We start from the raw sequence: 27730 nt of genomic DNA, 5'->3' as shown, positions 1-27730 counted from the left end.
ATGGCCTTTCTTTTTTTTAAGGTCACTGACAAGAAAGTATAGGTAAGTTTTCTTAAATCTGTTGCCAAATATTAGATCACAGTGTTCACCGTGACACAAAGTGAACATACTTTATCCTTTACATGCTATTTTGAAAGAACTGAAAGAAAACACCTATTCCTTGCCTTCATTGAACCTTTTCCCTAAAAGTTGGCTCCAGATCCAAGATTTATATCTAAAATTATTTCTTCTGCAGTGTAAAAAACTCAGTTTCATTGACATCTCTGTGGCCTCTTTTAAGGTTTATGAAAGTCATCTTTATGTAAATTAAAAGGAAATAAGAATATTTTTTTTAATCAGTAAAAGACTTTCATATGTGTTAATTGTCAACTGCAAAATGAGTGAAACCCTGCATATTAACTTTTAATGCTGAAGTAATTTAGAGGCGAGATTAGATGATCTCTAAAGGTCCCTTCCAACCATAACCATTCTGTGATTCTGTGATAAGAATAGTATTCCCAATAAATTCTACTTCAGAAATTAACAGATATAGTGGACTTTTCTGAACTTCTTTCCAGGGTATTATCATGTGAGGCAGCCATAATTATGGATAATCTGGAAGACAATATTCATGTTGTTCATAAACATGATTTTTATTAGAAATGCCTATTTAACTTCCCATGTTGTGAAACTAAATCACATTTTGTTGATTCATTAGTGTTTTAAGACAATACCAAGAATTCAGTTAGTTAGGCAGGAAATCCCTGTGTCCATTAAACTTCACATTCTTTTCGCTTCTTTTAATTTTTGTTCAATATTGATCCATTTGAGATTTTAACAGTGCAGAGAACTATGAAAAGTCATGCATACAGAATGAATACAGATTTGCATTCTCAACAGACATATTTTATTGAACTACCTCATTAAACATTAAAAATTTGTCTTCAGAGAGACAAATTGAAGTATTTCCTTTCATCTTTTGTTTGATATATAACACTAAAAAATTTTTATTGCAAACATATTAAAAAAAGGGAAAAACAAAGGAATATATTTTGAATAAAACTACAGTTTGGTTCCCCAATTAAATAATCCTTTTTTTTTTTTTTTTAACAAAAAAGGCAAAGCTTACAATGTGGTATTCAGAGCATACAGACATGTTTTATAGTTCTGTATAAAGCATTAATTAAGGAAACAGAATTCCCAATATGTAATCTCTGACATGTAGTGGGAAAGCATGTGTAATGGAAGTTATACTCTGAATAAGCAGAGACTCCGCTTTGGGGAAAAAAATTCCTTTGTGTTGCCTAACTGGAGTGACAAATTGCTTTCATAGCAAAATTTTGAGTTTTTCTTGACAGACACTTTCACAGTAAGTTAGTGAAGAAAGAATGGAAGGTATGCCTCTGGGTCAGATGTTCATATCTCTCCTGCGGTCTCTGGAGAAATTAGACCCTTATCTTTTGTATCAGATTATTTTTTTCAGGCTTGTTAACCTTTAAAATAGCAAGGTAGCTATACTTTATACTTCTCTATTTAAATCCTTCATTACTTGTAACTCAAGGACAAAAAATGATGCTGCATCTAAATAATACAAATGTATCCAGAATTACGATTTGTCTGTCGTGCTGATGAACCTGAATGATGCTAACTTTGAAAGGAGTAGTTGGAAGGCAAAGGTACCCTCTTTATGTTTTTTCTTGCAAGGCATTCTAAGCCGCAGCTTTCACAAGCTGTCTTTCCTTGGTGCTCAAAAAATCAGGCAAGAGTTAGGCAAAAGGATATTTTACAAAATGTTGAGCATGCTTGTGTAAGATAGTGAAAAAATTAGGCTTCACTGAATGAGAGTTTGAGAGGTAGGGCGGGAGTTTGAGTTAAAATTTGTGATTCTAAGTGTTCTTTTAGGTAGAAAGAGAGTACTTTGCCACTATTCAATACTAAATTACTATTATCAGGTGTGTCTTGACAGAGAGATACAGTTGTATTAGAAAACCACTGTAGCAAATTTTAAGGTACAATGGCATTCCATTTATGCTAAAATGGCCTGTCAGCTGCTTATGTGAGATATCCCCTTTTACCATTCCTGTTTCTTTTGTCCCACATCAATGAGCAATACAAGCTCTCAGATTCTTTTTTTACCTTTTAAAATAAGGAGAGAGAAAAAAGTCTCCCAAGGATGAGAGAACTATGAAATCTCAGTAGTTCTGGTACTTTCTTCTGAAATAGCCAAAATCTGTTCATCCATTTCAATTTTCTAGAATTCTGGGGAAAAGTGCTAATGGAAACTCACCATGGTGGTAACTGTTTTTCTGGAAACAGGAAAATCTATAGATAAAAAGTTATAGCAGTTGCCCAGCATTCTGGATAGCAAACTCTGGTAGGTGACTGACTATACCTGTTTTTACTGTATGCAACTAAAAAAATAAAATAAAATCATTATTTATCAGTACACTGTTAGACTTCAATGATTCCACAAGATTGAAACATACAAGTTCCTCTCAAATTAGAAATTATTGGAAAACTGGGTTACAGAAATATATCATTATAGCATTTCAATAAGCTATAGAATAGGGGGGAAAATGCATTGTCTGTTCTTTGAAGTGATCAGAAGTGGTTTCCGGAACCCTTATTCTGTTTAGATAGCAAATAAATACAGCTGAATAGATTCCTAGAACAGCTGAAGACAAAATACACAAACTAATTCATGTTTGTTTACCTTTCCGTATAAACACAAATGAAGTAATAAATTTACTTTTACCATTAACTTCTGAATAACTATGAACAGACTCCAGCTCCAGCTCCAGCTTGATTTTAGTACAGTTTTCAACTTCAAATTCATCAAGATATCCTTATATCTGCTTTGTGAATATATTTATCTATGAGACTGTATGCATTTGGGCTTCTCAGAGATCAGAGCCATACGTTTTACTAAGTCTCCAGTAGAGATAAAACCAGCAACTCTGGGTGTCCAAGTTAGTGTGGCACAAATGAGAGAAGAGTTTCTCAAAGAGTGAAGAAAGTGTGAAGATTTGCATGCTTAGTTTGCTAGACCTCAAGTGAGACCCCATGATTTTAGGTACTTCTATTTTCACTGTACACTGAGGGTGTGCACATCAACAAATAGTTCTGTGCAATGGAAATTGATCTAGAAAGGTAAACATTTGTAACTGAGGAACTGATGACCCCACCATATGTTTTTGGGAAGTCTTATTTCAGATTAGCTCTTGTCTGATCTCTGAGACTACATGCCTATTAGCAGTCAGAATAAATAGTCAGAATAAAAGTCAGCAGGTGTGCTGCTAAAGCACATGTCCTGGTTCAGTTTCATCTGCAGAAATCTAGTTAGCATGCTCTGAAACTGTTTCATGAGGTAAATCAAAGTATAACAAGTAGAGGAGATCAATGGCTTCAATTAAAAAACATACTTCTCCTCACAACTAAGATGTGAAATTGAACACCCCAGAGTGGAGGTGATGCCTCAGTGGTTAATTTAGCTGAGAAGCCATTTTCAGATGCAGAGTTACATGACAGCATTCTGTTATTATTATTCTGGTATTTTGACGGTGAACCAAAGAAGCCTGTAGAAAGCTGTGTCTGTAGAAGGATAAACAAATGGAATGAAGGCTAAACCTTTACTAAAGTGCAGTCTTTCATTTACTGATTGATTATGTGAAGTGTTTGGCAGTGATAGTAAAAAAGATTCATCATTAAACATGAAAAATATAGTAAAAAGTAAAATCACTTATCTCTGTTCTATCTGTGCAGTACTTACACATTTTATATTCTAAAAAAATGTTTTCGTAACTTATCCCACCTTGTGATTTTATTTTTCTAGTGGTTTTTATTACAAGCATAAAAATAATTGTCTTTTACTCGTTATCCTTCTAATTTGGATCCTTAGCAAGGTTCTAGTAGTTTTTGAGATCTTCGATGCCTTCCAATAGCTAGATTTTTTATTCCCTTGGCATTTTTTATTGATATGGGGGCATTTACGGAAGTTATTTTAAATACTTCAGCATTGTGTTGTGGATGAAGATAATCCTGAAGTCCATAAATTTGAGCTATTCAAAAATCAATGTCCATTAACTACATACTATGTATGTAGTTAATTTACATATACATATATATAGAGAAAGACAAAAACGATTTTAACAAATTAGTATAATTACTTTTCCTGATATGGTAGTATAATAACAGAGAAAATGTTATTAATCTCTCAATTGAAGAATGTGAGGACTGTAGAGGTTTCAAAAATGCATTTGAAAATATTTGTCATAAAATTATATTTATTACCAATGAATTTTTATTTTCCTGTATATACAGGTACATCTGTTCTACAGGTGACAGCCACAGATGCAGATGATCCCACATATGGAAACAGCGCCAGAGTAGTGTACAGTATTCTTCAGGGACAGCCATATTTCTCAGTTGATCCCAAAACAGGTGGGTATTTTATATTTCTGTCAGTGGGATTTGGCTAATATGATGCAGTTATTTAAGTCTAGTGGGTGAAATCCAATGTACAGAATGCAGCTGTGTGGGATTTTTGTTTATTAATTCCTTTTATATCCTGCTTTTTGCTTTAGCACTATGAAATTTAGGAGTTGCTATGTTTTGCTGAGTACTAAAGTGAGCCTACTGCGTACAGAATTAATTCTGCATCGCGTCATGATGTTAACCATTCAGCCAAACTGGAATAGCACTCTTTCATCTTTTCAAGCTTCTGTTTAGGAAGTGACTCAAGTATGCCTAATACATTATGATTTTAAATGCTTAGGAGGATAATTGAATGTGTGCTTCAATACATATACCACAATAAATTATTATCATTGTGTATTTGTAAAACTGTAGTACTGCCAATTTATTGTATGATTTAAGAAGTAGAATGAACTGAAATATTCATGCTTAAACTTTATGCATCACCATTTCCTTTTTTCCACAAACTGTATGTTATATATAATGTATCCAAATTGGTTTACTTAAAGATAGAAGAAATATCTTTTGAGGTTGGGAATTGTTAGTAGTTTTGGATTTTCTAAAGAGGATGATCTTAAATATTAATATGATTATACATTTTTAGTGTGTATTTCTAGTCCTCAATAATGAAGAAATATAATTTTAAAAAGTATATTTTTTAATCTGAATTTTGTAACTGTTTTTCCTGATCTGTATCAAAGCTTTAATACTGAGGGGGACAAATGAAATACACTTAACAGTGTATTTTCCCCTAATTAACTGTAGGGAATAATAGTGATTTTTAAAATGTGCTGAAGTGAAGTGTAAATAGTTTTCATTTTAATGTTCTTGCATTTAAGTTTCTTTGCTTGTGTACATTAATCTCTGTGGTACTTGGAGGTGTGCCCTTGCTTCATTACAAGAGAAATGTTTCTCTGCCATCTCAGCTGGCTTTGAGGTTAGTCCTGCTTTGATTAGGAGATTGAACTCCATGACACCCTGAGGAAAATCTTTCTCAATCTAGAATGTTCTATAAATTTGTGAGCTCATGTTAGCAATGCCTCAGAGTGCAAAGCCTGACAGGATCATGTTAGAGGACCATATAAGGTGCTGGCATGGAAACCTGAGGCAGGCCTGTTCATATATACTTTGTGTTTTGCGAACATCTGCTGGCACGCACCTTACCCAGCCATGTGTGAGAACAGCCTGGCAAAGTACTGGGTGCACAGGTGCCGCTCTTGGGTACATGTTAACAAGTAAGAGTTATGGAAAATCAGTGGTACAGTCCTCCAGCTCTCTCTACCCTTGCGTTACTTAGAAATGAAACCCTGTTTTATATTTCTACTTCTGTTTCAGCACTCTGAGGCAATGGTCTGCATTTTTTATTTTTATAATGGTGTGGGACCTGTAGTCTGAAGCTGCTATTCAGTCAGTGAAGAATCATAAGGGATATTGTCAATATCAAGTGTGTATCACAAAAGAAATAGTATTGTTACATCACTGTATGTCATAAGGAAAGCAGATGGGAGTGTATTTCACTCTCAAGCCTTAAGCTTTGACAGGGATTTAATAACTCTTTATGAACTTAAACTTTTTTTAATATTGTATGGTTATCCTTGTCCTTCATCAGCAGTTTGTCCTGTGTCTTATTATGCCCCATTTCTAACTATTTTCCCGAGTAAAGGGTCTTTCTTGTATGCATGTTTGTATGGAGGTTTAAATGCCAGCAACTGGAGCTGGACCATGAGTCTGTGAGTCTGCAAACTGGAAAATGCAGACTATGTGTGTATTGCATGGATGCCTATGCCTTTAGATCACTAAAGGTCTCAGGCTAGAGTAGCCAGCAAGTTGGGTGAGTGGCTTGGATTATAGATATCCACATGGCCAAAAGTCCAGACCAGAAGGCTGATGAGCCAACTGTTGGAGGAGCCAAGAGTTCTAGACCAGTCTGGAGACACTGAGGGTTGAATGAGACCTGTTTGCACTTCTGTGTCTCTGTGCTTGAGTTAAGGGGAGACCAGGGAGCCAGGAGCCAGCTCCTGGATAGCCTCAATGCCAAAGCCAGCTACTAGGAGCTCATAATGTGTATGTGGGGATATCATTGGGTACTGGGGGCCTGAGATGTCCAGGTACTGTTACTGGATATGTACAGTGTAAAAAACCCTGGGGGATCAATAATTTGCTGGTTGAGTGGGGATGTGTGAGCATATCCAGGATTAAAAGTGGGTCTGTACCTGCAATTTGAGGGGAGCTGCAGGCCTCAGAGTTGTCTGTCCAGATGGCACCAAGTGTGAAGTTTGGGGATCGAGGTGCTAGCTACTGGATAGACTGAATGTCTAAGGCAAGTTACAGGAGTGGTTCATGTTGAGTATGTGAGCATCTTTCCAGTTATAAATCATCCTTCCTCATGGTCAGTCAGAGAAGAATGAGACTGTTTGTGCCATGTGTGTTTGAGTGCTGAATGGTTCTATCTGTGTGTCATCTGTTGTGTGTATATGTTACATCTGTGTGTGTGTGCCTTATGGGAACACCACTTGACCTCATTTTGCTTCTAAACCATGGATTAAAAATAGGGAGCTGCAGCAACCTCATCTCCATCAGGCTACCAACAATCTAGTTTATCAGTTGATTGGCTCTAGGACCTGTGTTTTCCTTTGTTTTGTTTTCCCCTGAGGAAAAATTGTGAATTCTGTACGTAGAAATTTGCTGCAACTGTCATTTTGGCCATGAATGTCAGAACTATTGTCCATGCATAACCTAAAGTTTTAAGACTTCCAAAATCTTTTGAATGCAAAACCTTTTTAGGAAGTGTTTTGTATTTGTGTTTATTAATTTCTTTTGGTAATTAGCTGTGGGGTGTAATACTAATTAGTTATGTAATTAATAATTACCTGCAATAGCCTCTACTGGTTCCTGTTTGCTTTCCGCCCCAATTGCAGCAAAACGTTCTGCTGAAATTTTATAAATAAGTATGTACTAATAATGCTGACAAAAGAGAGGGAAGAAGACAATGTCTAGATCTCAGGTATATTTGCAAAGATTATGTATATAGGATTATATTATTTTTAAAATCAAAATATTCAGGGAACACCAGAAAATATGATATACTTATACTTTTAGAGTATCATTCATTTCACTGTAAAAAGAAAATTAAAAATTGGAGTTATTAGTGAGGAGTAGAGCTAATAATTTATTCATATACTTAGTGGTTTAATATTTTTCCTCCTTCTCCCACTCCCACCTTTCCACATACACCTTCCCCACCCCCCTCCTTCCCAAAGCTCGAACATCTTTTGAAATGCCCAAATATACAAAAGCTTTTCCTGGGAGTTTTAATTGGAAATTCAATATCCTGCCTTTCCCAAACCATGAGGTCTTTTGATCCATAAACTTGATGTAGGATCTATCTCTGTTTGTTCTTTGCTTATGTGAAGTGTGGCTCATCAAACAGCAACAGTCAGTACTTCCCTGGTAACCCCACCCCAAGAGATCACTTTGCGTCTGAGGAAACCTTAAATGAGACTGTGAGCTTTTTCTATCAGCTATAGCAGCCCACTTTCAATTGCCACATGCTTTGGGAATGCAAGTGTAACCTGTAGTCCAGTTTTATGCCTTATATGGTAAACCATTTCTAGAGTATGTTAGCTACCACAGCTCTTTCCAGATACATCAGTCTCTCTAAACTGAATTTACAGAGTGGATTAATCTGTGGGGTACGTGTCCTTTCAAATCAACAGTTCTGTTGTAACTGTTACAAAATAAGACATAAAACCTTCATACATTACAGTTTTGAATTTAAATGTAGATATTGGTGGGATGAGAAACATATTTGACATTGAATGGAATGTGAAAAAAACCCTTTAGATATTTGTATTTGTAATGTTCTGCAGTTACAGCAGTAATATTATAAAGATGTTAATCAGGTATGTTTGTTTGTTTGTTTTACTTTAAGATATTAAATAGTAAAAAAATATGTGTTGCTATTTATCAAAGAATGTCACTGCAAATTAGTCCAGGCTAATCATAAAGTGTGAGAAGTGTGTCGATCTCCTTCTGCTTTCTGTCTTCACAAAATACGAACAACAGCTTCAAGGATCCCTACAAGAAATGACCTATTCACTGATTATCTAGTTTAGTTCCTGACTGAGAGCAAATGACAAATGTAGTCCATGGCTGAATATAGAGATTCCAAATATAGAGATGAGCCTCATAAACACCAATTAACCACCCCTCAATTCCAAGGCTTTTGTCCACATCTGTAACTCTTATCCTTTTCTAGAAGTTCTTGGTCATAGTTCATATGGGAATGACAGATTTTGTGGTGTTATAATAAATAGAATGTAATATTAAAGCTCCATGTGTATTCCTCTGCAAAACAAGAAAAATATATTGTTTATCAAGTTATTCACAGATTTAATACTGCTAAATAAACACTAATGCTTAAAGATATAATTAATTGATGGAATCTATTAAAGTTAAGTTCTTTTAATAATGAGATAATAATTATTGATTTAATGGATTAGAGCCTACCTCATCTTCTTATTACAGAGAAAATAATTTACACTGATGTAAAGATGAATTGAATAAACTTTCCAGTGCAAAAAGGAAGAGCACCCTTCACATGCTTTAGTAGAACAGCCTGTCATGATATCCCAGATAAGAATCTACTGTGCTTATTGGAGTAACGACAAGGTATTTCATGACCCTATGTCCCTGTGTACATAGGAATATCACATCAGTTAAGAAAATAATTTCAGAAATCAATTTCTGACACTTCTTTGAATAAGCACCCTTTTTTTTCCTGTTAAGAATTTTTACTTTTTTGGGTTGAAATATCTTTCTTATTGAACCTGTTTAAAATGAACATGTTTACCAGGGTTAATGATTCCCTGTTGATATACTGGTTGGTTCATATTAGACTGTTAAGTGAATATGAAAATGGAGAGTCCTGAGTCTATCTATTTGCTTCATGCTGAGAGGCTCCAATGTAATATAAATAACGTTACAGGACTACAGCAGTATCTTACATAAATGAATGCTTCTGCTGTAGAGGAATACCTTATGACAATCCCCTAAATCCACAACTAAGACACCACAGCTGATTCTCAGGCTTCTGTAGTGGTCTTAAAGTAACCTTGACCTCCTCTATCACAGTTTTGCCCATGGGTTTTTAAACTGTTATTGGACACCGTGCAATGATAATAAAGGGCAACAAAGCTTTTTGAAAGACTTGGAGTATAATTCTTATGAGGAGTGGCTGAGGGAGCTGGAGTTGTTTAGTCTGGAGAAAAGGAGGTTCAGGGTGGATCTTATCACTCTCTTCAAGTCCCCGAAAGGAGGTTGTAGCCAGGTAAAGGTCTGTATCTTCTTGCACATAACAAGTGATAGACAAGATGAAACTGCCCCAAAGTGACTAGAGTAGGTTTAGATTGGATATTAGGAAAAATTTCTTCACCAAACGGTTGTCAAGCATAAAATTTTGCTAATGTCACATTCTATTTGAACTAGATAAGGAAGTATCTATGACGAAACTTCTGAATTTTGCTTGTGGTTGGCTTCTACTCAGTATCAGTGAAGAATCAATTTGAAAGTTTAGTTATTTTAGTGTGTAGGATTAAAATAAATCTATTTTGTACATGGGTACTGAAATTCTATCTTGAAATTCTAAGAACTGTATTCCATACTCAGGTTTTCCTATGTTTAATTTCCCTCAAGGAATTTCTGAAATGTTGTGACACAAATTACATCTCTAGTGTAGACCTTTGCCAAAATATACATTTTGTTGATGAGAGAATCACTAAAAATTCAAACTCAACATTTGAAAGAGTCTTATGTTTTTCTTCTAATTCTAGCAGGTACTTGTACAATGCACTCCTCCATTCCTAAAGGAACAGAAATATATGCTTCATCTAAAAATATTGTCATGAACACTTCTTTGAGAGTGTCATCTTCTAGCTCTTAGCTAAGAGTAAATATTGCAATGTCTTTTGCTTTCAATTTTAAGTAAATATTGGATTTTCTACAACTACAGTTTTGACACGTTTAAGAAAAACTATGAACAAAGGACCTAATTCTCACAATTTTCTGGTGTGTTCAAGATATACTCTTACAGTTTTCCCGAAAGTCATTCAAAGGATAACTCTGAAGACTAAACTTTCTAAGGACTCTGTTTTGGTACATCAGAAGACTTTATGAGGGTATTGGTACAACTAAAAATCTTGTTGCTTAGGCCTTATTTTCCACTTGCATGGAAACCATGCAAAAGGGCCTTTGCTAATCAAAAGTGTACAAAGAGGACAGGCAAAATGTTCTATGCAACCTAGTTCAGTCTTCTTATGGTGACTGATATTTGCTGGGGCATCGTCCTTCCCGTGTATCCTGATGCAATTTTTGCCATCTACCCCCAGGAGATATTGTAGTCTATCTGTTGGAGCAGACTTTGAGGAGCACAAGATTGATTGATCACTCTCCAGGACCAGTGTTCTGGCACTGTACTTTCTTTTCTTGACACCTACCAACACTGTCTCTCCTAGCATCAATCATACTTAAAAATGACAGGCATAGGAGGCAGAAAAGTTAGGGCAAAAAGACTACCTGATGTTTTAACCTTGTTTTTTCCTCTCTTATGTGGTGGACCATGTGTATTGGAGATTGATTTCAGAAATAGGGAAGAAACTTTTCCTTGGTTGATCTGCTTTTGTTTGTGTCTGTGTTTGCTTTTCTTTTACCATCTGGTGTTGGGAACAATTACTATGGGCAATATCGGCTGCTATCCAGCCACAAGTTATCCTCAAATAAAAAAAAAAATTGATTAAAAAAACAATTGACAAGTTCTCGTGTTATGATATCATCTTGGCTTCCTAATCAGGAGTACTGTAATATGGTAACTGTGTTCCTTTTGTTGGAAGACATGTTTTTGTTTATGTATATATCTATATATTTATAACCTTTCATCTGTAAATACATAGATATATTTTTACACTTAAAATGTAATGACCACTTTTTGTGGGATAGCCCCAGTAGACAGCTCAGCCCAATACAGCCACCTACTCACTCCCCACATGATGGGATGGGGAAGAGAGTAGGACAGATACAAGTAAGATAAAGATGTTTTAATAGGGAGGGTAGAAGCAACGTCCATAAGCAAAGCAAAAGAAGGGATTAATTCACCACTTCCCATGGACCAGCAGCTGTTCAGCTATCCTCAGGAAAGCAGGGCTCCATCATGTTACAGTGACTTGAGAAGACAAATGCCATCACTCCGAGTGCCCTCTCTTACACCTTCTTCCCCCCACTTTTATTTCTGAGTGTGACACCACGTGGTGTGGGATGTCCCTTGGATCAGTTGGGGTCAACTCTTCCAGCTGCGTCGCCTCCCAGCTTCTTGTGCACACCCAGCCCTCTTGTTGGTTGAGCGGCGTGAGAAGTAGAAAAGACCTTGATGCTGCGTAAGCACTGCTTGAAAAGGCTAAAACATCCCTCAGTTATCAGCACAGCTTGAGTCACAAATCCAAAACAGCACCATATGAGCTTCTATGGTGAAAATTAGCTATTCCAGCCAAGATCAGTACACAAGTGAAGCACTGTCTTTATTTGTGTAACCAGATTTAAAGTCCTGAACTGAAAGCAGCAAGACATGAATGATCATGTAACCTGCTCACCATTGCCAGGTTTTTCTTGTACTTTCTACTGGACATTGGAGAAGGTTCCTAATATTAATATTTATTAAGATTGACTTTTCATGCTTCTAGACGTTCACATCTTTTCAGATGTGATGAGGATTTTAAGGAGTTTGCTGTGTTTTTAAGGTCTAAAATACTGTGCTGTATCTATTAGAAAAGTTAAAGGTCTTTATGTGAGAAAAGCATTACATTTCAAGTGTCTCTAAAATGTCTGGTTTTCCAGAGTAGAATTACTTTTATGAACATGTTTATCTCTGTATGTTTGAACTTTACAAAAGGGATATATGAACCATTAATTTAAGTTCTCTGTTTTTAAAGAAGGGAGGCTAATCCATCCAAAGTGTGGAAATTACACGTGTAATAAAATGTGCTTAACTTTAGGGAAAGGGAATGAATAAGATTTCATCCTAAAGCAAAAAATACATTACTATAACTTTTAGTTCAGCTGGGATGAGAACCAGGACGTTGACTCAGAAGATTAAGGCACTAAACTGTTTAAAGACTCTGCCCCTAAGGACCAGTTCACATGTCAGCAATACTTTTACAGATAAGTCTTTATTGTTGTGAAATTAAACATTGAATTCACTGTCTTTAATTCTGCTAACAGGTGTCCTTTTTCTAGACAATAGATTATTATTTGCATCTCTAGTTCTACAAAGAAGAATTACTGGAACACTGAATCTTTTTTTTCCCCTAAATTTTTACATAAGGGCCTGAAATGAAGATACAGAGTAAAGCATTAAGTTGAACTTTGCAGAGGTACCCTAATTCAGACTCGTCTCTCTTCAATCCACATTTGCCTTTTCCAATTTAATTTTCCCTTTCACAAGCTGTTGTGGATATTGCTGTTGTTGAGGATAATAATTTCAGAAATGGTATTAAAGGGTGATAATGAAACTTTGCAGTGGCAATGAAAATGAGACAAAGCAGCATTGAGGTTCTATTCCAGGAGCTATGTTACCTACCAGTTTAGTAATGCTAAAATGCTTGCTTATAGTTGGAGACACATTGGTTATATATTTTTTTTAAATGGCTTAACTTCTTGCATTTCTCTTTTATGTTGGTTTGGGTTTTTTTAACAGATATATTGTGTTAATAATGTTATCGCTTTAATAATAAGCTTCAGTAAGTTCACATTTATGCCTTTCATATTTTGAGGTTTTATATTTAATTCATGCTGGAGTGGAACTCCTGTGATTTAAAAATATAGCTACTCTCAGAATTAATGTGTAATCTACATTAGATCAATAAATATACATCCATCTGTTTTCCCATCAGCCTTCATCTTTTAGAATAATGCATACATTTTCAGTTACATTCAGAATAAATATAATTTTTATTATATAAATATTATTGTTATAAATATTATTATTATAAATATTACAAGATGTGATAACGTGATAACAGAACAAAAAACTAGTATGATGATAATGATTTGCCAAAGGTTATATATGAAGACATTGCTTCTCAAGAAATATTACCTGGCAAAAATTATTCAGCTGCAGTTGAGCTCCTAAGAAAAACTGAACACTTTATAAAATTAACACAACCTCCATATCTGTTGACCATCCACTTAAAAAGAACAAACAAGCACAAGGTATTTACAAATCCATTTTACACTAGTTTTACAATATGCTAACAACAAAGATGACATTTGGGGAACTTTTATAATTCAGTTCTTATCTGAATAGAAAGGGAAAAAGAAATTACTTTCAGAAAACACCAAGAAACATGTGATGTGTTCAGAAAATTTGACATTTACCAGCTGTATGACAGAATTTGACTTCTCTTCAATATTCAATTCTGATGCCTTCACAGCATCACTGCCTGTGTGAATGGGGTACACGAAGCCTGACAATAAGCTTAGTCGGTTTCCCTTAGGTGTTGTCCACCTTTTCTGAATTTGCCTCAGAGTGTATTTTCATGCCCTTGCTGACTTTGTCAAGCCCAGGAGCAGCAACAAAAGCACTATCATGCTTTCTCTGGTCTCTAGGACTGAAGATAGACCCTGATCAAACACAGCAACCAGCAAATTTACCTCATATCTTTGTAACAACCTTTATGAGTTGCCAGCATATTTGTTAATTTAAAATTTAGGAGAGACTGTAACCAGACTTCTTGAGACTCTGTAACTGTACTTCCATGAGAGGATTCTGTTTAGTATTATTTGGGGGTTTTTTACTTATCTTTTTTTACACATATATTCTCTGACTTAATTTGTGAATGATAGTAAGAGTTAGTTGTTGGTTTTTATTCTAAGAGTTTGGATTAACCAGTATGTGTCCACCTGGCCGAATTGGTCTGTCCCTGTCCCCAGATCCATGTCCCCGTGGAGGTAACCAGTGTCTGGGAGTGGGATGACTCTGGTGCCCCCAGCTCCCTGCCCCTTACTGGGGGTGGGACAGGCCCCATCTGCCAGACCCTGCCATCACCCAGCTGAGGACTCTCTGTCATCTGACCCCAGGAAGATACCAGCCCCTCTGGTGCCCTGACAGTGTTGCAAGTGTTGTTGTCAGCACAGGTGTGTAAGATGGTTGTTTTTCTTCACATTTTAAAACCCATTATCAAACCCCATCCCTCAGGAAAAAGAAAAAAAAACTTTTCAAATTCCCAGCCAGTACATACCCTGTGCAATATTTTAAGCATTAGGTAAAGCCCCTGAAAATTCTCATGTTAGAAGAGGGAGAAGCAGATCTCTGTTTGCTACCCATTGCAGAGGGGCAAAGCCCAGTCTGCTGTCTATAATTTAGGACCCTAAGGTAGAGTTTTGTTTTCTTTTCACATGGTTTTGTCTTGCTTTCCTTTTGGTACACTTTTCAGGATTAGATAATGAAATTTCCTATTATCTTGATAGTCAAGATTGCAATATTAAAGTATTGTAAAGTTACTGATCCTTTTCCTATTTCCTTAGCTGGTCCATAAAATTCTTAATATTTCTGTTAGATAGTATTTTGATAGCATACTTATGATGTCTGCAAGGAAAAGTTCAACTCCATCTGTAACACTAGGGAAGGTGCAAGAGTAGAACCCTTTCTGGAATTCAGTAAAGCACTTGTAGTCCCAGAAGCAGATATAGCTATTATGGGAGCAGTTCTAAGGCAAGAAGGTAGATTAAATGAGGTTTTGTTCTCTCACAAACTATTCTTTCAAGAAATACACTTTAGATCAGCAGATTGCATCTAAAAGTATTCAGGCAGAAAATGCAAAAATTCCCTGTATATCTAAACACCATAAGAGTTAAACTTCACTTTACTTGAATTGAGGATGAAAATAAGGTACTTTAGGAGCTAAGGCTGTTTCTTCCTCAGAAATCTCTCCTATGATGAGGTTTTCTCTAGGTTTTTTGTCTTCAACATGAAATGGCAAGAACTGGTAACAATGCAGATCCTTTGACTTGAATGAATTTCCAAGTCTAGACTTTAATCCACTTGTAATCAGTTCTGATTGAAAGTTACTATCATAGTGAAATGGATTAATCATTTGTAAAAGAACATACAAGTATGTCTACTTGTGTAAACCTTTGCTTTTACTTAAACACAGTACCCTTTTGTGCTGTAGATAAGAAGCCTCCATTTTCAAAGTGGATATATCTGGCTTACTTTGCACTTTTGAAGAGAATGAAAAAAAGAAAACCTGCTTTAAATCAGGAAAATCAGAAAAAACTTATTCTGTTGTTTTTTAACAGAAGTTTGTATTCATCTAATGATTCTTCTGGATTTCTTTTTTAATATGCCTCTGTTTTAGTAAACCTGTGGTTCAGGTGTGATACCATCTCCAAGGAACTTGATAGTATATGTGAACATATATTATTTCTGATTCTGAAAAAATTGACATGAAGTACAACATATTTTTTTTTTTTTTAAATTACTCCAAAATTTTTCTTCTGACCTCAAATTTGTGTAGTGCAGTACATTCTGCTGGAGTTTCAGAATGCTCTGGTAAAACAACACTTGCAAAGTATGCCAAGATAATAAAAATAATACAATGCATTACAAAATGCTATAAGGTGTATCTTAAAATATTTTTTTGTGATTGCTGCTATGTTGAATGGTTAATTATAATGCTATAAATTGTTCATATAAAAACCTCATTTATCATGAGGTGAATTATCATGAAAGAAGGTAAAAAACTTATCAAAAAATAATTTTACTTCCGAACATTATGCTATACTGTTAATAGTTTTAACATACTTATACGTATAAGCACAACAACCTTTCATTTTGTATTCAACATGCTGTTTTATTTATTTTGAGACGCCACCTCCTTGTTCAGCTAATATCCTATTAAATCAGAAAACTAAGAGTGAGTGCAATATAACATGAAATACATGTGTAGTACAAGTGAATTTGGCTTGTGTAATTGTTTTTAAAACACCGTTTCTTGACATAGCTTTTGGATATTCATCATTCTTCTAAATTCTGTCTTTCTACTTCTCTTCAGGTAAAATCTTCTTTTTCTCTGATAGCATTTCCATGATAAAGATCTTACAAGCGGAATTTTTAAAACTGGACTACTTAAAACAAAAAATAAGCACATGTACCTAAAATCAACATCTGTTAATTTTTAAAACTTTTGAAGCATCCGTTTCTGGAGTTGTTTCTTTTCAAAGATGAGCAGATGCAAAATGAAATTTAAAAAAAATGCAAATTTAAATATAGTTGATTAGTCTGTGACTTCTCAGTGTGTCATGAAGAGATAGTGATACATATTCACCATCCATGTGCTTCTCTTAGGACATATTGTTCTTGAAAGAAATGCACAGTAATGAATGTCTTGTTTCTCATAGGAGTTGTCTCCAGGTGTAGTAATTTGCTACTGGTTTATATGTCAGATACCCATTACCACCTATCTTTAAATGGAATTGACTATATATGTCTCAACCAGCTAACCTTAAAAGAAGTGAAAGACCCACAGATATCTTTCATTTGAAGGTGGTTTACTTTGACTTCACAGGAATCTTGTCCACCTTTGAATAGAGTCTCCCTGGCAGGACTTTAGGAACACTCTAACTCCCATGAACCTTTGTTGTGGGATATCTACTGCATTCACTGAGCACTGCATTAGGCTACTTGTCAAAATCTAGGAAGTTTTTTTTTCTAGATTTAATTTTGATTACTAATATAACTAGCAGTTGTTGCCTGATGACAGCCATAATGTTGCTGTATTTTTACTATTTTCTTCTTTTCATTCTGAAGTTCCTTTTTTTCGGATGGGAGTCCTCAGGGTGAGTTTCAAGGCCTCAAAATTAAAAATTATTCATGTAGCTGCTGACACATATTCCTAGGCAAAAACAGAATAACAAATCAAAACCCAATGTCCTTTATGTTTACTCCCATATCAACCATTTTACTTAAAAGATACTGAATTATTAGTGAAAATTTAATAGAGCTGTACTACAGTGGAAGAATGTAAGAAGCAATAGGTAAAAAAGTAGTGCTTTTAAATTCACATTAGGTTATAGAGTTTTTTAATCTACCTCACCTTTTCACTGCATTTCTATCTATTTTTTATCAATTGTTAAGAAATTTGCACCATTGATTGTATGACAAATAACTTCTTCCTATAGAGCATATGAATTTAAAATACTCATTGGTGCAAATATATAAAGGAATTTATTTTTTTTTTTATTACAAGAGATAGAACTTGGAAGAATATCCCAACCAGATTTTTTTTTTCAGTACTTGGATCTTTTGTGGTACTTTAAAACCCAGACCATGTGGCTGAAAAGAATATCAGACTGTCTCTGTAGTGCCATATTTATCTCAATCAACTTTATATCTGAGGCCTTCTCCAGGGCTCACTCAATTTACATGAGCAGAAGGACAATCCAGCGTATTCTAACCCATCAGTGTCCCCTGACCACACACGTGCTTCCTGTCCTTAGAAGGAAACAGGGTCTGAGGGCAGCTGTGCATCTCGAGCATTGCTGAGATTCATGAAGGGAGAACCAAACCTTTGGACTGATGTTCCCTGCAGCTGTGGGCTGCTGCAGGCATGCTCTGCTCACAGACCCTTCCTGGTACATAGTGAACCAAAGAATACAAAAAGGCTTTTTTGGTATTTTCCTTTTTAACTGATCAAGTGGAAAGAGACAGTTCATGTTCAACAATTTTAAATGTCTTTTCCAACCTAAATGATTCTATGGTTCTATCTTAGTATTTACTTGTGCTGGCTAGTTTCTTATAACATGGACACTGAAATACCCATACATCAAATAGCAAGGAAGTCTGTCTGAGGACCACTGGTCCTCATATCCATGGTAAAAAGGGTCTCCTATCTGGTGGTAATCATCATGGTGCCTGTGGAACACTGTGATGTCACCTGATTTCAGTCCAAATCAGTTTCATACAGATTTAATGTTGCAAGCACAGCAATATATATCTAATCATGTTACTATTCTGAGAGAATGGCTTAGTAGACCACAGTTCAAAATATACTATGATGGCATTACTCCTTTTTTGTTGCCCATTCATGGCCTATTGCAGTGACTTAGATATAATGGAAAGTTGTAGAATATCTGATTAAACTTTGTTAAGTTCAAAGATATTGTCTTTTGCTATTCAGTGAAATTTGTATTAAGCTTCTGGAGACGAACCTTTTAGTATTGAATCAGAAATTATTAAGACAACAATACAGGATCTAACTCTATTGTTTTCACGTGAGGTTTGGCTTTGTTTCAGTGCTTCCTGTCTCCGACTAGAAAGACCAACAAATAGAAAAAAATTCAAGTCTATTTGAAGAGGAAAGGAATTTTTAAAAGCCTTCATTTTTTTAGATCTCTTTTTAAATATCACATGATATTTATGGGTCATTATGGGGTGTTTCTTTATCCTAATAGTTTTAACTGAAAATAACTGTTTATTGCTCAGGATACTTTGAAAAACCGTCTTACAAGAAATAGTGAAAAAAAAAAATTCATTGTTTTTCTGAATCAAAATGGAACTGCTAGTGATGTGTTTAGGTATAAATTTTCAGTTATGAAATAATTAAATGAGATGCCTTTAATTAAACATCAAATCTCTGATTTGCAAGAATTTCTATCAGCTTAGTGGGTACAATGTCTTTTAGATAGTTTAGTGGAAGTTAAGGGATTCCTGTCTAGTGGAAAAGTGAGAAAGAAGAACTTTTTCTGCTCAATCACCTGCTTCCCTGCCCAATAAAAGGTGCATAATAACCCTTGTTCATTTTTCTTTGAAAAAAAAAATTCTACTGAAAATTTTCAAAGTCATAGCTTATCTGCTGAATATATTTCTTATGTTACTTGTAAGTTAGACAATCCATTCTCATATATATTTATAGTTTATGTTCCATGATTCAGGAACTGTTGATGAAGTAGTACATGATAATCTAATTTTGCTTTGTGCTTGTTGGAAATGTGGGTGTAGTACTGAGAACAAAACATAAGTAACATGTTTAAAGTTAGAAATTGCAAGTGGCAGGTGGTAGGTTAGACTGCTGATAACTCTGAATTAATTATGTATAACAAAAATTCTGCTAATTGAAAGAAAATATCAGCTTTCAGATGTTTGGGGTTTTTTACTATATTCTGAGAAGAGCTGATGGCAATGCCTATAGTTGAGGCTGAGTAACAGTTTCCACTATAAGGCACATAGACTGATACATTTTATTATTTAAGCTGAAATGGTCTATTATATAACTGTGTTATGATCCGATTATTAAAATTATTAGAAATGCCTCTGAATTAAGGTGCAAATGAGACTGTGTGCCAAAGTCAATAGTATAGATTTTATTTAACAGTAAGTGTGAAGCAGAGGGAGAGATAGAAAGAAATAGATAAAAGGAGGGGACGGGGAAGAAAGAGAGTGACAGAGGGATTAAATAGAAAGTATCACCACTCCATGGTACCCGGTGGCATCCCATGGGTCCTGTTCTTCTGGTCTTCTTGGTGGTGAGGTTCCCACAAAACACAGAGTCCAATGGATTAATATATGTTCAGGAGGTACCAGGCATCTCCCCTGGGGCAGAAAGCTTTGCAGTCTCTTGCAATAGGCTCTTGATTTGTTGCCTCACTTGGATCATGTGCAGTCCTCTGGTGGTAGAAGGCCTCAGGAATGAGTTTGGGGGATGCTTTGGGGGCCTTTGATGGTTTATGACCCCTTCTCAGCTGCCTCTCATGTGAATGTACCATGTGTATGTGGTCTTCCCAGAGTGGGGGGTTTACTCCTTCTGATTGGTGCAGAGAGATTTTGCCATCACACACCCAAAACCCTTCTCCTACTCCTCCACCTGCTGAGCCTTGTTTGCTTAGAGATAAACTGAACAATTGAAAAACTCTGCCAAGTATAAACTTCCTCAAGGTGTTAGATGCTTAAAAGTCTTCTTCTGTCACTGTTAAAGAGCAAAAAACAGAGAGGAAAGACATTAGTATATGATCACAGAATCATTTAGAATCATAGAATTCTTTAGGTTGGAAAAGGTCTATAAGAACCATTAGCGTAACACCGCCAAGTCCACTACTGAACCATGTCCCTAAGTGCCATATCTACACGCCTTTCAAATACCTCCAGGGCTGGAGATTCAACCACTTCCCTTGGCAGCCTGTTCCCATGCAGCAAAACATTTTTCATAAAGAAATTTTTCCTAGTATCTGACTTAAATCTCCCCTGATGCAACTTGAGGCCATTTCCTCTTGTCAAATTTGTTTGTTTGGTTGGTTTGTTTTGTTTTAAAATGAAAATAAGTTTAATGAAAATAAGTTACCTGTTTCTTTTTTTTATGTAATCATGCACAGCAATCCCATGTAGAGATTTAAGATCCTTTCTACTAGGATCTTAAAACTTCTAAAGATGTTTTGGTTTATAAAAAGAGATTTGCATTATACATGAAAACTAAATGGTTGAATTCCTGGTAAATTGTAATATCTTGGATCTCAGTTTCAGTTAAGTTTCCTGTATATATCTTCAGTCATTCTGTGCAATACAATATAATGTGATTATAATACCTACTATGAAATCTCTGCCTGGAACAACTCTTTCAAATGAGATTGTTTACTGTTATAGTCAGTATGATAGAATAAATCAACAAATATATGAAACAATATCCCTGATTATTAGTGGAACACAATCATAGCTCATGACTTTCATAATCCAGACTTATTTGAATTGGTAGATGTAGGGTTTTTTTCATTTTGTTATTCCTTGTGTGTATTAATTTCTGCAACTCCAAGATAAAGCACTGATCTTGTAAACCGTTATATGTGTGCTTATTTTTAATACTAGCCTATGTCTACTCTGGGTAATACCCCAATGTACAGGAAATCAATTAAGATAATGCAACTGGCTCTTGATGTCTTTCTAGCAAAAGGTGAAATCTTTTTTTTGTACATTAGACTTAGAAATTTCTGCCTTTTTCATTCCAAATAAGATATAAAACCCTATGCATGAGTTTATAAAAGAAAGAAGCAACGAGGTACAAAAGCATGTAAAAATTCTCTCAAAAGGATGAAATATAAGATATTGCCAGTAACAAGATGACAATATTTAAGAATAAAATGGGGTTTGGGCAGATAAGAAGGCAGAAAAAAAATAACTAGTATATTTTTTTGAAAGTTAGAAAGCTATTATTTTTAAGATTGCAAGAGGAAAAACTGGTTTGAATGTGATGTTGAAGAAGAATAAGAATTATCTTGGGGATAGATATGAACTCTGTGTACCTTGGCCACCTGCATTAAAAAAATAGGAATTTGTAGAGACTGTGAAAGAAATTACTGTATTAGTCTAGGCAAGAAAAAATGAAATCATGAATTAAAATCTTAGCTGAAGTAGAATTGAAGTATTTAATTAGAATGTCTATGATTTGTATATCTGTGAGGTCCTTAGGACATTATTTATGTAAGCAATACCTTTCTTTAAATTAATATTCTCTGTTTTTGAAACCATATCCCCTCACAAAATTCTTGCCAATGAGATCTGGTACAAAAGAAAGAAGTCACTGGAACCAAAAACATTGCTGTCCCTATTTCTGGTTTTCCTCACTTAGGGGTATAAAGTAGGCTGTGGGTCACACTAAATGTTCTGGTATATTATTTTCTGACATACCCTTATTCTCTGATAAATAGAGGTACAATTAGTACAGACCCAAAATACAGACCCAGATACCCATTTTCATACTACCGTGTGAGTGGACACTGTGGTGTTGGTTGTGTAACATGGATTGGCCCATGAAATCATCCATTATTTTATTGCAGACACTCACCTTATGCATCACTGTTGACAATTCCACTACATTTTTTGTGAACAAGTTATATAAATTCTCCCCTTTTCTGTTATTAATAATTCAAATGTTATATCTTCAGAATTTGTCTTAATTGGACGTGACATTTGTCTTTTTGGTGGTGAACAGATTCATGCTTTTTCTTGTCTCAAAAGGTCATGAAAAGTTTCAGTATGATTGGAACATAGAGCAGATCACATGAATGATATCTTAACCAGGTAGCGATTTTGTCTGACATTTTAAAAAGCACACTGATTATTGATTTCTTGGAAAATATGTTTGCACATCATCATTCTCACTTACTATCAATTTTGTGGGCTTTTTTGTGTCAAGTACAAAATGGTTTTATAATTTTTGCACTAAAAAGTTAACTTATTTTCTTTTTCACATGGACAAACAGGAAAAAAGTCCGCAATATTACTAAAGCCAATGGAGTCACAATAATATATCATAAGCGCAATCTGACTCTTCTGATTTTACTATATTTGCTCTTAATTTTTCGTAGTGCATATGTTTCAGTAAAACCTTGTGCCAGCCATCATATTTATCATTTGTGTTTTGTGTTAATAGTAGGTGATTTTCTTAATATGACTGGTGAATGATCAGTAGTCTTAAAAATCTAATGAGACCAATGAGAAACAATATCTTTGATTTCTTCATCAGGAACTGTAGTGATAGTACAAGGAGTAATGGGCACAAATTGAAAGAGGGGAAATTTGCTTTAGATATTAGGAAGAAATCTTTTACTGTGAGGATGGTGAGACACTGCAACAGGTTACCCAGGGAAGTTGTGGATGCCCCAACCCTGGCAGTGTTCAAAGCCAGGTTGGATAAGGCCTTGAGCAACCTCTAGCGGGAGGTGTCGCTGCTTATGGCAGGGAGAGCTGGGACTAGATGATTTTCAAGGTCCATTCCAACCCCTTAACATTCTATAATTCTGTGATTCTATGGTTTTGGCAGGGTTTGTAGTTCAATATGGAGATACATAGACCTTTAGCTTGCCACTTCGTTAATTCTTATCTCACTGATATAAAGATATAAATGTTGTTGTGTTGGCACTTTTGCCAAATTGTCTTTACCTAATAGAGGATTCATTTGGTATTGATACCAATGATGAAAATCTTCACCTTCGCTGTGGAGCACTTTGTTTCTCAGAGATTTTGCCTGCTATCATTGCATGTTGACAAAGAAACCTTTTTATTTTGGGATGTGCATACAACCCTTTTGTAGGATGTTTAAGAGGTCCTGATTATATTTTAAAACCTTAATAGAGGCTGACATCTTTTACCCTCATGAAGAACTACAACACTTTGTAATCATCAGATCACAAAATCCTAGAATGATTTGGGTTCTAAGGGACCTAACGTCATCCAGTCCAACTACCCTGCAATGAGCAGGGACATCTTCAACTACAAGAGGTTGATCAAAAACCCTTCTAATCTGACCTTGAATACTACCAATGATGGCACATCTACAGTGTCTCTGCATATTCCAGTGTTTCACCACCTTCATCCTTATATCTAATCTAAAATTATCCTCCCCTAGTTTAAAACCATTACCCCTTGTCCTACTGCTACAGGTCCTGCTAAAATATCTGTCCCCATCTTCTTTCTAGGCCCCCTTCAAGTACTGAAAGGCTAGAGTAAGGTCTCCATGGAGCCTTCTCCAGGCTGAACAACCTCAACACTCTCAACCTGTTCTCATAGGAGAGGTGCTACAGCCCCCTGTAGTTTTTGTGTCCTTCATGTGGACCCATTCCAAAGGGTCCATGTCTTTCTTGTACTGAGACCTCCATAGCTGGATGTAGTATCCATAAATTAGTCATAATCATCATAAACTAGTAGGTTACTAGTAAATAAACAATCATAAACTAGTCTTTATTCTTTATAATACAGTCAAATATTCAATTTGCAGTATTTCTTAGCTTCTGTCATTAATCCATTCAATTTCTGAAGTGAAGAATGAGAGAAATCCTAAGATTTTGCTGCATGAAATGTACTTCAAGGTATGCTTTTAGTTTTCCTTTGAAAATCCAGTTCCTAATAATAGGATTGCACTTACGTAATTCATGCAAATAGAAAACTGTGGATAGAAGGAGAGAGTGCAATTTATTAATTTTTTGAATTCAATAACCTTTCACACACTCTGATTTCCAACTCCAGCCAAATTAATTTCTTCCTGTTTAAACTGGTTGTTGTCTTTTGCATTGATTATTGACAGAGTGAAAGCTTAAATACAAGTGAACTAAATGAGTGAATCCATTCAACAAAATTAATAACTCTTTGCTTTGTTTAAGTCCTGTATAATAACTGCTGTGTTTATTATAATTTTTATTCTCAAATACTGTACCAGCTTCTGCTGCTTCTGGAAAGAAATCTTTCTGGGTTATCATTTCACAAACAGTAGCTGCCCAAGGGAAATTGTTAGATCAAATCATGTCTACAGATTGTCCTCTGTTTCTAGTATTCTAGTATTCTAGCATTCTTTGTTTCCCCCCTAGTGACATTTAAAACTTCAGTTATTGTTTCTTTGTGTGTATATGTGTGTTCCTTTATCTTTTATCCTGTTAGTATTATTTACATTATTGTGAAACATCACAGAGCTTTTGATTCCTGAGTGAATGGAATTCAAAATCTATGCAAGTCTTGCCTTCGGCCCAAGTTACCATCTTCTCTTGGAATTGAGCTTTCCTCTCAGATCTAAGCCTGTATTTTATTAGATACATTTGATTTGATTTTACTTGAATCATGAATACATGAATAATTCAGTCTTGATTGAGAAGATGGAAAATAGAAAAATCTATTGAACAAAGAAATCTTAAGAAACCAAGATATAATAAAAGCCTTCTGGGTTAGTGGTCCATGTAGCACAGTATCCTGCCTCTGACAATGTCAGTGGGGAGCTGTCAGTGGGGAGAACACATTAACTTGAGCACCTTCTGTAGTCTGCTTCTCTAATACTTTCTTGGCATCCACAACTGTTGCATTAGGGTTTTAAGGGTGTGTTACCTTACCTAGTCCTTATACTATCTTTGTATGAATATATTCTCCATAAGTTAGGCTGTTTCTGAACTTGCTAATGCTATCCTGTGGTAACAAGTTACGAAAGTTCACTATCTGCATTTTAAAGAAATACTTTCTATCTCTTTTAAATTAGCTTCCTTTAGGAGTTTCATAAGTTGTCTTCAATTATATTGTTGTCAGATATGGTGAACAACAGTTTCATGTTTATCTTATCTTACATTTTATTACCCAGAAGAAATTACTGTCATCTTCTCACTATGAGATTTCACTGAACACTACTTTGTCTTTTGTAGAAATACTGAATAATAGTACAAAAAACAAACAAACAAAAAGAAAAATGTAGTAATCCTAGTTTTCTTGAAGCAAAATGCATTGCCTTCCTCATTCATAAATCTTGACTGTGTCTTTCTGCAGTTCTCAGTCAATCGGTCAAAGAACGTCAATCTCTCTAGTCCATTCTCATAAAGTACCTGTACTGAACAGTCAATTTACTAGTTCATTTCTGTACCTGACTTAACTCTGCTTGGATCATAAGACATATTTTTATACTCGAAGACCAGAACTTCTGTCAGTACTCAAGGTGTGGGCACATTAAATTTTAATGAGTGGCACAGTTGCCATCCTCTGTCATGTTCTTAATACATTTCCAAATGTTCCCAACATTTTGTTGGGTTTGTTTCAGTTGCCATTTTTCCTCTGGTCTAAAGTTGTCTGCAATATGTAAAAATTTTCTTTTCCTTAATTGTAACTTCCAGTATGCATAGGCAGAGCTTAGGTAATTTTTCCACAGTGTATTATTATACATTTCTGTATGTTAAAGCTCCTCTTTCACCTTTCTGCCTAGTTTTTTTGTGCTTGTTATGGAATTTCTTGCTGGCGTTGGTGTTCTGTGGCCCTTTTACTTTCTAGTGCCAGCAGCTTGGTTCCATTATTACTAAAGTGTAGCCTGATGGTTCTATCCAGGTTTCCCTTGTATCAGGAGGTTCCCTGCTTCCTGCTTTGCCAAAATCCTTCCTCTCTACACTACAGTATCATCCACATGGTGAGACTGTAAGTCTCTGCCAGCATCTCAGGTTTTATATATGAACCTAGCAGTTTTCCATGGAAATCCTGGACTTGAGTTTCCTTACCCTGAAGGCACGAGCAAACCACCAGAGCATCACTCCGGCGCTTTCTATGTCCCTGATATCAACACAAAGTATGCCTACTGAGTCTTCCACTTCACACCCCAGCTCTCTAGACACATTAGGAGACCTGTGTAACCTTTACATCTAGGAGGTAAGTTAACCTGTGACCTCTCAGATGTCACAAAATTAATTAGCTATGTCTATAATAGTTAAATCTTTCCACTGCTACCATGTGCCTCTCTTTCTACATCTGAACTTCCTCTCTGTGGATGGAGTGCGCTTGGAACATCCTGCAAGACAGAAAATCAGCTTCAGTGACAGGGCAGGTCTCAGCCAGTGGGTTGATCTCTTTTTCTCAACTAGGTGCCCTAAGTTGCTGAGACTCCTGTACTCTCTGGTAAGAACTTTGGTCCACTGATGTTATGGAAGAGAAATTCCCGTAAACCTCAGCAACTGACCGTTCAGACTTTGTTAACTGTTCCAGGGAAGTACAGTAAAAACGGGTGTTGTCAAGTAACCATGGTCGTGGTGCTGTGTCTTTATATGATCCTCTTCCAGTACATTAGTAAAACTTTATCAGTGGACTGAAGAAATTGTGTGATCACTACTAATTATTTCTTAATACTGACAGATTTAGTGAGAAATGATGGAGAGAATGGACCCTGACATAGAGTGATCTGAAACATCTGAGAAATTGACATAGGCTAAAATACCACTGGACATAAATACTGTTCAAATATACCTTTCTTTGTGCTACTCAACCTCAAATCCTCTTATGCGTTTTTTGAGGGGAAATGGGAATTTCTGTGACTTCTCAGTTCATTGAAACATCTAAGGAATCCTAGAACTACCTAGTTCTCTTAGTTGGTTAGACAGAAAATTTAGACAACCAGCTCAACCTGAGTTATTGGAGGTATTTAAAGTTAAATCAGATGAGTGCACAAATGCCCAGTTAATATGGAAAGGGGAATTACAACAAGCTTTAGCATGTACTGGTCCATACCTTGTTTGAGTAACAGGTGTATTTTTACTTGAATAACTGAAGTATAGTTATCACTTCCAAATTTGCTGAAGTAATTAAACCCCTGTTTATAAAGAAAACCTTGTGGAAGTCCAGCAGGCTGGAATCCTGTGCTTTTTCCTTCTATAGTTTTTAATGACTTTTGATAAAAAAAAAATATTTCCTTATAGATTATTTTTACTGGATCTGAAGGAATGAATAACATTGATATCC

General features: G+C 35.5%; 1 protein-coding gene across 1 annotated transcript in view; it reads left to right on the top strand.

Moving 5' to 3' along the window:
* CDH18 (cadherin 18) overlaps positions 1 to 27730 on the top strand; it is a 484233-nt gene that overhangs the window by 351372 nt on the left and 105131 nt on the right. The window contains 1 exon segment of the mRNA XM_032700859.1: positions 4300 to 4419. Within this exon segment, the coding sequence (XP_032556750.1) occupies positions 4300 to 4419 (120 nt within the window).

Source organism: Chiroxiphia lanceolata, chromosome 1, assembly GCF_009829145.1.
Source record: "Chiroxiphia lanceolata isolate bChiLan1 chromosome 1, bChiLan1.pri, whole genome shotgun sequence".
In the NCBI taxonomy this organism is placed as follows: domain Eukaryota; kingdom Metazoa; phylum Chordata; class Aves; order Passeriformes; family Pipridae; genus Chiroxiphia; species Chiroxiphia lanceolata.
Note: the sequence above shows the minus strand (reverse complement) of the source record. Positions and strands in the feature narration are given on the sequence as shown.